General features: G+C 37.3%; 1 protein-coding gene across 1 annotated transcript in view; it reads left to right on the top strand.

The window, feature by feature from the left end:
• LOC128994481 (E3 ubiquitin-protein ligase listerin) overlaps window positions 1–16,769 on the top strand; it is a 243,802-nt gene that overhangs the window by 85,160 nt on the left and 141,873 nt on the right. The window contains exons 13-15 of the mRNA XM_054419068.1: window positions 2,651–2,822; window positions 5,122–5,452; window positions 10,744–11,017. Of these exons, the coding sequence (XP_054275043.1) occupies window positions 2,651–2,822; window positions 5,122–5,452; window positions 10,744–11,017 (777 nt within the window). The remainder of the gene's footprint in view (window positions 1–2,650; window positions 2,823–5,121; window positions 5,453–10,743; window positions 11,018–16,769) is intronic.

Raw genomic sequence — 16,769 nt, forward strand, 5'->3', positions numbered from 1 at the left:
CCCATCACAGCTCAATAAAATATGTCAATTCAGGACATGTTTCGGTGTTAAAACACTATCATCAGTTTCTGGTATGTATGTAGAGTCGATTAGTAGTTATTTAACATCGTCAAAAGATAACAGTACAAAATGACACAAACAAAATTACAAATAAATACATAAAACAATGAAACATTGAAAAAAAGGCCTGCTCTAACAAAAGACCTACCGCACAAGTAGCAAGGAGGAGACTAGACCAGCTTTGTCTATATTTATCAACTGTATGGGAGAAAAAGAGACATTTATTTTACTCCAGTTTTCTATTCTTATCTATATATTAATAGGCAAGCATGTTTCTTTGAAACCTTTTTTCTCAGCTCGTGTGCATCGCAGGGAAAATCTACGCACATCATCTGGTTGATCTATCACTGGAGCATTTCTTGAATATGTAAAAAACTGTTGATTTTAATATTGAAGTGGCCAAGCATGGTCAACAACTAAAGGCTATTAGATGTTGTTGGATATTTAAGTACAATATCTAAGGTTTAAAAGGTTTTTATTTGCACATTGCAGGGTATTTTATTTTATATTTCTGTAACCAAACAAATTATATATTTTTTAGTTTTTACTAGAGTTATTAGAATCGAGGTCAAGATTTTATTTTATTGTAAGCAATCCAATCCTTTGAGTTTTCATTTTCTATACGCTCACCTGTAGAATTGAACTTTGATCGGGATGTTCCCCTCCCCTGACCGGCTAGATAGTGAGCAGCGTTGGGTTAGATGTGCCTTGGACATGGTAGTGACCACGTCTTTCTCTCAACGCTCTAATTTTCTCTTTTTACTCTTTTACTCTTGTATAGTTTATTCCTCTAAATTCAGTGTAATTATTGTGATCATCTCAACACCTCGTCCGCCACACCATGAAGACTACCAGACTGATTGAGGGCCCTCACTTCGCAGCGACGTCTCAGCATGGAACTCTCTACTCACGATTTAATTGTACAGGTATTTTTAAATGGTCCTTCGGTTGCTAAAAATTACCCACAAACATTTAACATTTGATCCGGCTCGAAGGACCAAATGTTAAATGTTTGTGAGTAATTTTTAGCAACCGAAGGACCATTTAAAAATACCTGTACAATTAAATCGTGAGTAGAGAGTTCCATGCTGAGACATCGCTGTGAAGTGAGGGCCCTCAATCTTTCTGGTAGTCTTCATGGTGTGGCGGACGAGGTGTTGAGATGATCACAATAATTACACTGAATTTAGAGGAATAAACTATACAAGAGTAAAAGAGTAAAAAGAGAAAATTAGAGCGTTGAGAGAAAGACGTGGTCACTACCATGTCCAAGGCACATCTAACCCAACGCTGCTCACTATCTAGCCGGTCAGGGGAGGGAACATCCCGATCAAAGTTCAATTCTACAGGTGAGCGTATAGAAAATGAAAACTCAAAGGATTGGATTGCTTACAATAAAATAAAATCTTGACCTCGATTCTAATAACTCTAGTAAAAACTAAAAAATATATAATTTGTTTGGTTACAGAAATATAAAATAAAATACCCTGCAATGTGCAAATAAAAACCTTTTAAACCTTACATATTGTACTTAAATATCCAACAGATGTGGTGATTTAAGGTTACTACTACCAAGCAGGAAAAGTGTCACAATCTAAAATGTCATTGAATATCCGAACCTGACAAGAAATTTATTATCTGTGCGTTGAATTGAGCAATAGGGACATTCTGTAATATTTTCAGAAAATATGTTTTCTTAATTTTTATACTTTAATACTTTCTTATGAAATGGCGACCATACCATTATATTGTATATTTTTAATCCTATATACATTTACAATGTAATTGGAGCATAAAAGTTTTGTTGAAACATGGATGGACCAGAACTGAATATTTGTTAGGCTTATATGAAGGAAACGAGGTTTGTTATATTGAGTATAGGTTTGTAGGGATTTCGCCAAGTCGAGGTTCAGAAACAGCACCGGTCAATAAGTCCGCATTTGACCTCATTAAAACACAATTAAGTAGCATAGGCTACAATACTTTACAGTACAGTATTGGCATTGTAAAGTACAACGTCAATTATCTGGGATAATAAGGGAGAGGGAGACCACGGATAGTGAAAACCACGGTTAATCCAACATAGTATTGAAAAAAATTATGACAAACCCATGAAAACACTGTAATACTGTGTATACAAACAAAAAATAGTCATCAGTCCCCAGCTAATGAAATCAGTTGTGCCTTATGACATAGCGCACAGTAGACAGATGTGTAAAATGGAGTAGGTGATTGTCAGTGCAAGCGTTGACGTCACCTTTCTATTTCATTTTCATCAAAGGAACTGAAATTTTTCTAAATTAATAATGTGGTCGGTCCGTTATATCGAGGGAAAGACACAGACAATTTGTTAGGTAGAGTTTGAATTCGATTCTGACAATGATAACTTCGTTATATGGAGGTGGGAATCGACTGGGACAGTGGCGTCATCCTGTAATTCAGCTACTAGAAAGTCACGAATTGTGGATCGTTATAGCATGCACACGTAGATGCGATACTCCCTGGTGTGGATTAACTTCTTCACTTGGGACAAAAATGTACCCCTAACAAAAAGTGACCATTACACCTGTATGATTTTTTTCACTTGTAGGTAAAGTGGCAAGATATTCTAGAGTGGGCACTAAAAGCAGAGAACCAAACACCGTGTGTGAGGGAGTGGATAGTATCATATGGCGGAGTGTGTAGGTTAGCAGCCCTGCTGACACGTCAGGACCCGTCGTACAACATCCTGCATAACTGTCTGCGCAACCTCCGTCAGATCAGTGAGTGGCAGTTAGATAGTGATTAGTGCTTTATCTAAGTCATCAGCATTTCTTATGTTTTTTGGGAAAGGCATGATTCATATACTCTTATTACTACCTAACGTCAACCATTTTGTTAGACAGCATCATTAATTGCCCACTACAATATGGACCACTAGAGAGTGCAGTTGAGGGAGGAGCCTATTTACCATGGGACTTCGAAGGAGCCAATGAGGAATGAGTGTTGTTGCCAAATCTCTCTGATCTAATGTTAAAATTGCTGATTTGAAAATTTTGTTAAGTATATTTGAATTAGTGGCACCACGTCCTGCAATGGCGGCCGAGTGGTACTCAACGGGCAATGTTGCAGCGTTGTGCTAGTCCAGTCTTGGTATTGGCTGCTGCCAACTACAGACTCTCGTGGTCCGTACTGTGATGTGTCAAAACCCAATGCCAAATCTCAGAACTACCAAGACTTGGTTTTGTATTTGAGATTCGATCGGCAAGTTTCAAGGAACTCAAAACTCCAAACTAAAACTGCTGACATATTTGATTGTTTATAACAGAAAATTTGCCGTAAGGAGATTAATATTTGAACTATTAAACCACCTACACATTACACCACTACTATTATAACTGTTATTATATTTCAGGGTTTGCTGTTAATGAAAAATTTTATTTTTAGCGCATTTCCCTATTGGGAAGTAGCTATTACCGTAGGTCTCACGGTAAGACCTAGGCCCGGGACCAATTTACTCTTTCATTTTGATGTCCCCATAGGCCAAAAACACCATCCGTTCATAATGTTTTATATAAATACATACATAACATTTTGAACGGATGGTGTACGGCGTGATAAACTTGAATGAGTCCACAAACCACCATGGGAACGGGGTTTTATGGGGTGAAAACGGGTTTTTCTAATTTTTGACCCTCAAAACACAAAATTTCCCAATTTCTTTTTAGACCAATTTTGAAGAGCTGAAAAGACAAATAATTTAGTATGTTAATGTTTTTTTATACGCTTATTGGTTACGTATTAAATAAAAAAAAATTGAAATCAAAAATTTGTATCTTATTCTTAAAAGAGAATTTTGTAAACTGTTGTAGTTTTAAACATTTTTGTTTTTTTCTGCCCCTGAGCTATAAGACTTAATAAATGGTTTTAAGTTACCTTTGTCAGTAGCTCAAATGGTCGTTAAAACTCTACAACCAGGTTTCGATGCTGAGTTGCACCATGATCACGTAAGTCAGCAGGATAACTTCTTGCTCACATGTCGGTCAAATTGACGTCGTTAAAAAGCACCGGACGAGTTCATCTACGGGGGAGGAAGCACAAAGGACGAGTCCACTATCTCGGTTATCAGTAACCTCAAGGTCACACCACCGCACACGGTGCCGTCTCCAGTCCTCCTGCCGCCGATAACCGTGACGGGCCCGTTCGATAGTTTGATCTCGTTCGTAATATGTTTTGTACCTGTTCGTGTTTAATGTATGTGTTTTTTACGTCCTGTATTGTGTTTATAAACTTTTTAACGACGTCAATTTGACCGACATGTGAGCAAGAAGTTATCCTGCTGACTTACGTGATCATGGTGCAACTCAGCATCGAAACCTGGTTGTAGAGTTTTAACGACCATTTGAGCTACTGACAAAGGTAACTTAAAACCATTTATGTTGTAGTTTGCTTGTTTATGGATATATTTTTATCAAACTTGGTAAATTTATTAATTTATTACAAGTCAGTATTAAGTCATCAGATTTATAGTAAAACAAATCCTTAGTACCAGTTGCAAATAATTTGACTTAAGCTGGCTTGAGTCCATGATCAACTCGGACTCAAAAAATCAGTAATTTTCTGAGCCAGGTGATGGCCGAGTTATCCAGACTGCCGGGTTATCGAGTGCCGAGTTTGCGGGACTCTACTGTACTTGTTAAACCTTTGTTATTTAAATAGAATAAATTGAAAATCAAATCAGGTACAAAGAAATTTACTTAGTCTGCAGGTTTGCTGCGGCGGGGGTACTTTAGGTTTAAAGTGTAGTTACATATTCATGTTATTATGTCAGGGTCAAAAATGTTTCTTCCAGTTTTGATTGCATAATAAACATTTTATTATTATTTGTATTTGTTTTGTAAACCTTAAAACAGGCAAGTAAAAGTTTCACATTAAGGTTTTGAAATCTGGGTTCAATGTTTTTAAGTTTCTATTTTTTTTTATGATTTTAAATTTATCTTTTCGGCCATCACTAATGCCCACTAGACTACCCAGACAAATTGTGTTGGTTTGTGAAATATGCTGTGTCTGCCCTTGTTACAGATTGGTTGACTACAGAAGCCCTTGCTGAGCTAGTTCGTCGTCTTCGCCATAATCTGGGGGATTTGTCAGTGTCAGAGGAAGTAAAGATTTGCTCATCCGACTTGCTGCATGCAATGCTGCAAAACTCTGCCAACCACAGCCTACTAGCAAGGTTGCCAACACAAGATCTGTGTACTACACTACTAGAGATGTTTGTTGCTAGCTTGCAGAACCTTCCACACTTCCCTCACTGTTGGCAACACTGCTTGGCCGTACTGTCACACACTGATCTCTGTTTAGCTTCTGTGTGTGAGACTTGCATCGACCTTCTAGTTTCTGTAGTCAAAACGAGGTTAGTACAAAACTTTTACATTTTAGCGAATTGCTTAAATTATTATGGCCTAGTTGTTTGAGTCTCAAACTTTGCTGCTAGTAGTTTTGGTTAGATTTCTCATAATACTCACATGACTTTTAAGTAGGGATGGACGGGATTGAATTTTAAGTTCGGGACGGGATTTTTATTTCCTTCCCAATTTTTGGGAAGGGATGGGATTTTTTCTTGTGCAAAAAAGGATTTGTTTTAAAAGACTTCAGTATTGCAGTTACTAAAAAATAAAAAAAATCCATTTTTACTGTTTGTGGTACTGATATATAAAAACCAATGATGGGTAAATATAGAAAAAGTGTTGTGACTAAATAATGTCATATCTGGTGAAATTTATTGTAAAAAATCAGTCTCATTATAAAATACCTTACAGGTATTGAAACTGGCTGCATAAAAAAAAAACTGTGTAGAGTTTTTACGGCCTGAATTAGTTATGAGATGAGTGTATCAGAGATAAGCTGATAAATCATAGTCAGGCTATTTCGAAATTTCTCAATGTAAAGTTTGCAAACACCTCTAAGGACATTAATTGCATACCTTGTTTAGATACTGCATCCAAGTTAGTGAATAATTTTATGATTAATCAAAGAATTAATTTCAAATTCAGACATGTATCTGTATCAGAAATTTAAACTACAATAAAAAAATAAAAAATCAGTAGGATGGAATGGGGTTTCAGTTGAAATAATAAAAAATATTATGAACTTTATTGAGGAGCCACTTTGTCTGATTTTAAATCAATGTTTTGATGAAGGAATTTTTCCATACCAATTAAAAAATGCTGAACTAAAACCACTAGAAAACCCAGAAAACTACCGTCCCGTGTCAATTTTACCATCTCTATCAAAAATTTAAAAAAATAGCATATGAACAAATGTACTCTTTTTTTGAAAACAATAATCTGTTTACAGATAATCAATTTGGCTTTAGATTAGAAAAAAAAACACAATATCAGCTGTCTCTGATTTCATTAATCGTGTCAAAAATTGTGACATCATGGCTTGGACTAATCTCAGAGTATTGCAGCAGTGTTCTGTGATCTGTCCAAGGTGATTGATTGTGAGAACCATAATGTATTAAGTAATAAACTTAAATATTATAACTTCTCTGATCTGGCGCTGTCTTGGATACAATCTTATTTAAGAAACAGGCAACAAAGAACTGTCATTAAGAAAAATGGTAGACATTTCATTTCAAAATGGCAAACCATCAATTGTGGTGTACCCCAAGGATCAATTTTAGGTCCCTTGTTATTTTTAATATTCATTAACGATGTTCCTAACAATGTATCATCAAACCTAATATTATATGCTGATGACACTACAGCCATAGTAAAAGCAAAATATGTACATACTCTTAGATTAGAACTTGATCATTCAATTGTAGACTTGACTAACTGGTTTGCGGCAAATGGTTTAAAGCTTAATAATTCTAAAACACATATTATTCAATTCCAAACACTACAAAATAAGCAAAACATAATTTTTGAATTACCGTATAAAAATGATATTTTAGCTTTTGTCGAACAAACTACATTTTTAGGCTTAAATATTGATAAAAATTTGACATGGAAACTTCACATTGAAATACTAGCTAAAAGATTACATACAGCTTGTTTCCAGGATGTATGTTATAAGAAACATAATTGATTCTAAAACAAAGCTAATAGTTTATTATGCCATATTTTTTCCATTATGCAATATGGTATTGAGTTATGGAGCTCAACATCATATGCCTCAACAATTTTTAAGATAAAAAAGAAGTTTTTAAGAATCTTATCATTTACACACCAAAAAAAAGTCATGTAAACCGCTTTTTGAAACATATGGAATTTTAACAATGCCTTCACTTTACATTTATAAAATTCTAGTATACTTTAAGAGTAATCCACAATTATTTATAAACAATCAATTTATTCATTAATACCCAACACGTTCAAAAAATAATTTGCAGTATCCAAGACATCGGCTATGCGTTTACGAAAGATCACCGTACTATATGAGTCTGAGGCTTTACAACGGTCTACCTGCTCATTTTAAAAACATCAATAATATTGTAAAGTTTAAATTGCTGAAGAATTTAATTTAATTTTAATTCTTAGATTTAATTTTTATTTTTGTTAGCTAAATAATGACAATGTCATCTGTTTCACCAGCTTTGCTGGAAATGTGAAATCTTTTATGACAATAAAGTGATATTATTATTATTATGAGTAGAAAAGTAGTTTAGCTTAATGAATCCTAAATTTTTACATGTGTAGAGCGATATTGCTACCTAAGACAATAATGTGAAACATCGTGAAAAACACAATATCGTGGTCACGGCACAATGGTCGAAATGACTCGAGGTCACGGTGCGATCGTCAAAATGACTTGCGGTCACGGCGCGAACTTCAAAATGACCTGTGGTCACGGTGTGATCGTTAAAATGACTTCGTCTCTGCGTTTGCGGAACTATCATGACCTCTCTCGCGATAGCGGCGTCATCGTCACTCGCGAAGCGGCAAAATCGTCGACGATCGGATCAAATCCCGTCCCGAAATATTCACGAGTAAAATGTAACCCCGTCCCGAAAATGAGGAAATTTTTTCCAAAAAATTTTCCAAAATTTTGGGACTCGCCCATCCCTACTTTAAAGTGATTCTTCCCTAAAGATTCTTCATACAAAATTCCTGTGCATTAACAGAGCCTAGCATAGATATTGTTATTAGCCTAAAACTAAGATATTTCTTACATTTAGAGGAAATCGTTGGAACCGTTTTTGAAATCATTGTGCGTGCAAACGTTACTCGTATTATGGTACAGGATATATATATTCATAAATAAAAATTTGAACGAATAGTGTTTTTTGGCCTCTGGGGACATCAAAATAAAAAAAATTAAATCAGTCCCGGTCCTAGGTCTTTCCGTGACACCTACGGTAATACTTTATACTTTTCAATGAAATGGCGACCATACAAAGTAGGTATTTTAAGCCAAGTATGAATGGAGATGAGTGTAAGATGAGTGGTGATCTTGTAGTCTTGTTAGTGACTAAGGCCGACATATTCCTTAGACACACCTTTTAATTAATAGCCCATACAGCTAATGGCAACTAAGGGACCTACAGTTTATAGTGGAATCTGAACCACATTTTTGCCTTGGTATTAAAGAATTAGTCTAATTATCAGGATAGTACGTGAGTCGTAGTGCTCACTAGTGTGGACGTTAATTCACACCAGGGAGGATCGTATCCACAGTGCATGCCTATAAATATCCACAATTCGTGACCTCCTAGTACCTGGATTACAGGACGTCGCAAAAAATAAACAGCTTCTATGGACAAATAAATAAGAATGTAAAATATTTTTCAATTAATTTAATTAGATCAAAAGACCAAGGGTTGACTTAAAATTTAGCTGAGTTGATAACCTTTTTTCTAAGTTAAATTTCAACTAATGGGAAACTTTATTTTCAGTAACTTTTATTACCTTTCATGACTTATACAATAGTTATATGTGTAACTAGTGAGAAAAGTCCATTTGCGCTTGTATAACACATCATATTTTTCCTACAGTCACTATAAAGCATATAAACAATTAGTCTTTCAAACACTATACAACACATTTTTAGGTTGGATTAAACCCAAGCGTTGAACGGAATGGGAAATACTACACCAGCTGATTGTAGTTGTGGTTAAGTGTTACTTATTTTCAATAGTACGGGTGTAATAATCAGTATAAACAGAATAAACAAGTAATTTTGTAACCTTCTTACTTACGCACCAAGAAGAAACAGTTTGTATGCTCGTCCATACTTCTTCTTGATTTTTCAGAAAACAGGTTTAATGAAACATGTTTTGCAGTTTCTGCTATATATTTCTTCTGGTGTACACATATATTCACAATCACTGAGTTATTATCAAACATGTTAAGCCCAATTATAATTATTCTTTCAAATACTAAACTTTGGGTTGTGTTCAAACCAAGCGTTAAACAAAAATAGAATATAAACACAAAATGACAGGTTAAATCCTAGTATCAATAGTCAATCAGCTAACCGTCTCTCTCGTCATAATGGGTAAGTTTATTTGTAATTAATATGTAGGAATAGGAATAAGTTCAAATTATGGTTGGCTAAGTCAGGAAACAAACGGGAGCCCTTCTGGCTCACCCGACTATTGAAATGTAGGAAATCACAACTTAGTAGGTTGGGTGCCTTCTGCACCCAACGTTCTTAAACATGAAATATTAAACCTCATGTTCCCAGAATGTAACTTAATGGTTATCAATCAATTCATACATATTTCACATTCAGTATTCAATTTACATATCATTCATTAAGTCATCAATATTAGTAAGAATTATCCATGTTCAGTTCATAGTTGGAAGGATAGGTTCACAGTTAAATAGTTAGTTCAATTAGAGTAAATCAAAGCTGGCTAGGCAGGTGTTCTGATCTGGGTAAAAGGTCTCCGTCCCTCTGGTCCCCAGCAATCTTCCTAGTTTTATTCGTAGCAGATTCAGCACGCTTAAATTAAGTTTGGTCCAGACACACCTAGTCCTAACCTATTAGCATTACCCTGTTTATCCCTCCTGATTACCCGAATTCCCTCCTCCATACCATACCATTAACCCCCCCCCCCCCCCAACACCCCAGCCAACGGCCCCCGGCTACAAGTGCAGTATCACCTCTAATTGTGAAGACAGTAAGGACTAAATATATTTTTGTATATTTACACTCAATCTGCCACACACAAGAACCATAATTTAATAACGTTTTCTTTTACGTTGCCAAAACATTGCTTATGATACTATAATCGATTTACATAATATGTAACATGATGTTCCCTATATCCTTTTGAATTTGTAAACATCATCCACAGTCACGGAAAAATCATGAAAATCTTCCTCGGTCACAACAAAATTGTAAATGTGAAGATCTTCCGCAGTCATGGTAAAATTGAGAACATTTTCTGTTGACAGGAAGAAATCGTGAACGTCTTTTGCAGTTACAACAACATCATTATTGTCTCCCACTATTGTCAAATCTGTCAACATCACCTGCAATTACATCGAAATTGTAAATTTTTGATTGTGTATTTTTTCAGACGCTTACTGTGATTGCAATTATAAAATTATTACCAAAATTATTCATGGTCCGAACCGACCTCTGGGGCCAACTGTTGGCCCGACCCAATCTGAAAATATGGGGACAGACCTCATTAATCTATAAGAGCTATCCCAAATCACTTTTCCCCATGTTTATGATTGTTTACAGTACTATGGACGTTGGTGAGAGCCAGCAGCTAGTCAATGTGATAGAGGACCTGGTCATGGCGGGTGCTGGTGGGGAGGCTGCTGGGGCCGCCCAGCTGCTGACTGTAGTGTTGAACCGCCTGAGTGCCCGGCTCCGACCAGCCGCTGAGGCTGTGTGGGGTCTGTATGTTGTCTCTGAGACTGTCACTGGAGGACTGAAGGGATGTTCTGTGCCTTGTAGACAATATCGCTCTACCTCACCCAAAGATCCACTTGCCGCTGTGCCGTTGCAACAGGTGGGTATTGCATTGTTATTGTTAGTATATACCTCATTATGCAAGTGTAACCATTACAAAATAATAATAACTAGTGGTCATCTAGTGGTCGAAAACTCAAACAAAAATATGTAATGTACACACATTGGCTATTGGATACTGAAGTAGACTTCCCATCTATGTGGACCAGCTGTCGCAATTTTTTTTATTTTTTTATATGTAGTTGTGTGAGTCAGTCACAGAATGTGTGTCTAAAATTCTATTTTCTACCTTTTTTGTTGCTAACAAAGTTGGTGGGTCATAACAGTTGCTATAGCTCATTTTAAGTTATTCCATAAGTTTTACTTGGTAAAAAACATTGTGTATTCAACAGGAATTAGTCATTTAGATCAACGCAATATGTTGGTGGCTCACATCAAATACAACAAATTTAATTAAAAACCTGGCGACAAATTTAACATGGGGATGGAATGTCTGGTTGTAAGTATAGGCTTCTCTATTTTCCAAAAACACCAAAAACACCATCCGTTTAAATTCATATATATATATTTATATATGTGTCCGTTAGCGCGATAACTCGAGCAAAAATCATCCGATTTTGATGAAATTTGGTACAAACGTGTAAACCTACATTTATTCGAACGAGTTCGCGAACCAGCATGATCGGACTATGGGAACAGGGGTTTATGGGGCAAAAATTGGTTTTTCCCATTTTTGACCCTAAAAACTTAAAATTTAGCATTTTCTTTCCAAACCATTTTGTAGAGCTTTTCTTCTTTTTTTTCTTGTGGGGTTGGGGTAATAGCCTACCCCTAGCTACTTCGGCCTGGAGACCTATTGTAGCACCCTTTAAATCATTCTGACAGCCCTAAGCTTCTCAAGTAGCCCAGGAGCTGAAAGACACCCAGCTTCCTTATCTCTGTTGGTTCCAGAAATAACCTCCCCAGAGATGTAAGCCTTCTTTGGGCCAATGCTGGACAGTCCAGCCATAAGTGTTCTGAGGTTTCTACTTCGTTCTCGCAGAAATTGCAGAGGTCTGTCTGTGACCTACCTATGGTCCTGAGATGTTTCCTGATAGGACCGTGCCCTGTTAACACTCCTACTAGTAGACTAATGTCCCCTTTCTTAAGGCTCAGCAAGCCTTTCCATCCTTTATCAGTGGGGTCAATTAGTAATTTAGACGTCCTCATTCCTGGGTAGTTTCTCCAGGCCAGAGCCTTTTGAGCCTTGACCCAGTCTTGGACTTTGGCTACTCCTGAGCTTATGGGGGTACCACAGTAGGGTTCTGGTCCTGACAGTTGGTCCTCCGCACCCTTACTGGCCAATGCATCGGCTTTTTCGTTCCCCTCATGCCCCGAATGTCCAAGAACCCAAGACAATTTGACTTGGTTCCGCTCTGCTAACATTTTGAGGGTGTTTTTGCACTGTTCGTGACTGTGTCACACATGACCCCAGCGCCTTCAATGCTGCCTGGCTGTCAGAGAGAATAAGGATTCTCCCCTTTCTTAGATTCTTGCCAAGAATATTATTAGCACAGCACTCAATCGCCAGGACCTCTGATTGAAATACTGTTGTTGTTTTGCCCAAGACCAGGGATGTTTGGTTTTATTACCATACACTCCCAACCCTGATCTCTCATCCTTCCGACTTCCATCGGTGTAATAAACCAAGCATGCTCTGTCAAAGTTGAAGTTACACTGTTGCCAGTTATCTCTTCCTCCTATAGCAACTTGGTAAGGAATCTCGAAGTCGTATTCCTTTGTCATGAGGTCTGGTATACTTAGTTCCATGTCCATGCTTGGGAAGTCCCTTAGGATGGACAGGTGACCAGACTGCCTCTGTAGATTCAGCTCGCCTCTGCTTCCCATTTTTAGGGCAGATATGGCTTCACATTTCTTGAATTCCAGCCCTAGTGGGAGCATGTCGAGTATTGCCTCCATTGCAGATGTGGGGCAGGATTTCATGGTCCCACAGATCCCTGAACACGCCAGCCTTTGCAGCTGCTGCAGTTTCCTGCCAGCCACTGTCTGCTCTGCCTTAGGCCACCATACTAAGGCTGCATATGTAACCATTGGTTTGACTATGGCTTCATAAGTCCAATGTATAAGTTTGGGACTAAGTCCCCATTTCTTGCCAAAGGTTCTTCTGCAGGCACCAAAAGCTCCTGTTCCTTTTGCAAGTACATAGTCAAAATGCCTGCTCCAGGTCAGTTTCTGGTCCAGGTAAACTCCAAGGTATTTTGTTTCCTTCACAAGTTTCACACTTTTCCCCTGAATTTTCGGAGCTGTTAGGTTTGTTCTCCTTCTCGTAAAGGAGATTATCTCTGTTTTGTCAGGGTTAATTGTGAGCCCCTCTTTGGAGCACCGCCCCTCAATGAAGCTAACGGCTGTCTGGGTGAGGTTGTTCACTGTGGCTGCGTGTTTTCCTCTGACAGTCAGCACTAGGTCGTCTGCAAAGGCTTGGAGGTCCATGTCTCTCCTATCAGCCTCTCTCAGTAGATCGTCCACCACAAGAGCCCACAACAAGGGTGAGACAACTCCTCCTTGTAAACCTACGTTTATTCGAACGAGTTCGCGAACCAGCATGATCGGACTATGGGAACAGGGGTTTATAGAGATTTTATGGGGCAAAAATTGGTTTTTCCCATTTTTGTCCCTAAAAACTTAAAATTTAGCATTTTCTTTCCAAACCATTTTGTAGAGCTTAAAAAAACAAATAATTTAGTATATTGAAGCGTTATTATGCGCCTAATGGTTACGGAGAAAATTCCAAAAAACTGTAAATTTAAAATTCCCATGTTATTCTTATGAAGAATAAGTAAACTGTTGTAGTTTGCTTGTTTATGGCCATATTTTGATCACATTTGGAAAATGCATTCATTTCATACTAAACTACTAACATTTTACAAAAAAACCCCTTTTTACCCTCCCTGTTGTAGCAAACCTAAGTACTCGTTAAACTAATTGTAGTGTCATTCATATGCCTTTGCATTTAACATATGTTTTATAATTTAGTTTGTTGTTGTGGTGACGATGACTCTTGTTGAATAATAAACACATTCTTTACTTACAGCATTTATTAGAATTTTATATTATCTTACATGGTGTCAGGTTGTGAAATAAACATTTAAAACATGTCAAGACCTAACAAGAAATCTTCTAGAAAGTAAAAAAAAGTAAGAGGACGAGTTTACAACTGAAGATTCTGGAGATGAGGCAGTTGGTCCACGACATAGAAGTAAGTTTCAAATAGGCTCTGATAAATCTATGAAAATGATTAGTACCCAATCAAAAGCCAGCACCAATAGTGATAGGTCTACAGGCACTACTAAGTGCTCCTGAAATATTTGATTTTACCAACCCAGCTATGTGGCCTTTATGGATTAAGCGGTTTGAACGTTACAGGCAGGCATCAGAGTTGTATCTAAAACCGGACCACCAGCAAATAAGCACCCTTTTATATACTTTAGGGCAGGAAGGTGAAGGTCTTTTTGAAACGTTTGGACTAGGCGAAGAAAAAGAGTTAAGTTATGAGGATGTAGTAAATGCCTTTGCGAGGTACTTAGGCCTTAAAAGAAATTTGGTCTACGAAAGAGCTAAATTTCTAAAACGTAGGCAAAGTGCAGGTGAACCGGTGGATGCTTTTGTCAATGACTTGCACAAACTCGCGGAAAGTTGCGAGTTTGGACAGCTCAAGGACAGTTTGGTACGAGACTTAATTGTTATTGGTGTTCATAACCAAAACTTATCAGAGTCTCTACAATTAATGAGTCATTGACCCTTCATAAGGCAATCACAAGAGTGCGTCAAGCAGAGGCAATGTCTAAACAGCAAGCTGTAATTAGAGATAAACCATCCAGGGAAGATGTATTTGGGGTAAGTTCAAAACCTTTTGATAATAATAAACGTGTGGCTCAAACTACTAAAACATTTTCCTGTCGTCGCTGAGGAACAACTCATGGCCCTCGGGAATGTCCTGCTTTTGTAGAAAAGTGTTCCAAGTGCAAATTTCGTGGTCACTTTGCAAAATGTTGTCCAAACAAACTAAAGGAGGTAAAAGAGATTAAGGAAGTTGACTCAGACGATTTGATTCATTCAAAAAAAGGATATTTAGGTGAAGTAAATTTTAAGCAGGGTGAATGTCTGAGTGTAGTGGTAAAGGTAAATAGTCAACCAGTAGAGTTATTAATTAACAGGGGCGTCAGACTTAATTTTGGTCAAAATTTTGGATTTTTAGCTTTTTACTGTTTTGAGTTCTATGACTTTTAAGCTTTAATTTAATACCTCATTTATTGAATTCTGACAACTATTTCATATTATACAGCTAAATATACAAATGAATGCAATACGAAATTAGAACGCTCTTGGCGCTCGGCGTTGTAGTAGTCACTTGCTATAGTGCTTATTTTCGTTTATACGAATATTTTACTTTCCATGTTGGTAGCACTGGCTTTCCTTATTCCCTTTTTCTAGCTGCTGTCTGTACTGCAGTCAGCTGTATTGGTAAACAAACTTGTTTCTCTTTATTTTATAATATAAAAGTTACCCTTCTTGTTTCTGTGTTTTGTTTGTGATTGTAGTGAGTTACATTACAACAATGCCTAGAATTCAAGTGAAAAAACGGAAAAAAGTGTTTAGTGGCGTTTCCAAGCAACAAGTAAAAAAGTTAAAATCAGTTCAGAGTAGGCCTAACTCAAATGATGGACCTATTGAGAATGAAGGTAGGCCTAGTGTTCCCAGTGTTAGTGGACCTGATGAGAATGAAAACAGGCCTAGGTCTAAGACTAGTTCTTCTAAGAAAAAAGTAGCTCCCAGCTTAGTGCAATATGAAAAATATGAAGTACATGAAGATTGCAATGATATTGTGAATTTGAAGAAGTTTGAAACTTTACTAACAAAGATTGCGGTTTGTACAGAATGTGGTGGTTCGCTCTCAATCAATACTAAGAACAGATTTGGACTAAGTGTAAATATTGTTATTAGTTGTAATGAGTGTGGTTTCCAGGTTTCTTCAAAAAATAGTGATAAGTTAGTGAATGGGAAATCAGAAACAAATACTAGATTCACCTATGCTTTCCGTTGTGTGGGTAAAGGGGAGCAAGCTGCAAAGACGGTTTGCTCTGTAATGAACCTTCCACGACCTCCCGCTTTTAAAAGGTATAATGATGTTTTGTACACAGCTGCTAAAGAGGTATGTGAGGAGTCTATGTTGGAGGCAGCTAAAGAATGTATAGAAGAAAATGATGGGGACAACGACATAACTGCAATATTTGACGGTTCATGGCAACGCCGAGGCCATACATCCCTGAATGGTGTCGTTACTTGCATTGCGGCTAATACTGGCAAGGTTATTGATGTGAGAACCTACAGTAAGTTTTGTAGATGCAAAAATAGATAACAAAATGAGCATGAAACCTCCTGTGCTGCTAATTATAGTGGCACAAGTGGTGGTATGGAGGTTGAAGGTGTATTGGACATGTTCCGTAAATCGCTGGCCACCCCCGATGTTAGGTATAAGTATTACCTTGGCGACGGTGATAGTGCAGCATATCCAGCTGTTGTGAAGGACAATACCTATGGACTAAATTGCCAAGTTGAGAAGCTTGAATGCTTAGGCCATGTCCGGAAGAGGATGGGAACCAGGCTTAGGAATTTGAAGACCAAACTTGGTAAAACGGAGTTGGCTGATGGAAAAACCATTGGTGGTCGAGGCCGCTTGACTAACGTAATCGTAGATGACATCCAAATGTATTACTATTTAGCTATTGTAAGGA

The sequence above is a fragment of the Macrosteles quadrilineatus genome, unplaced genomic scaffold, assembly GCF_028750875.1.
Source record: "Macrosteles quadrilineatus isolate MER2022 unplaced genomic scaffold, UCM_ALF_1.0 Scaffold_1__1_contigs__length_201487025, whole genome shotgun sequence".
Taxonomy (NCBI): Eukaryota; Metazoa; Arthropoda; class Insecta; order Hemiptera; family Cicadellidae; genus Macrosteles; species Macrosteles quadrilineatus.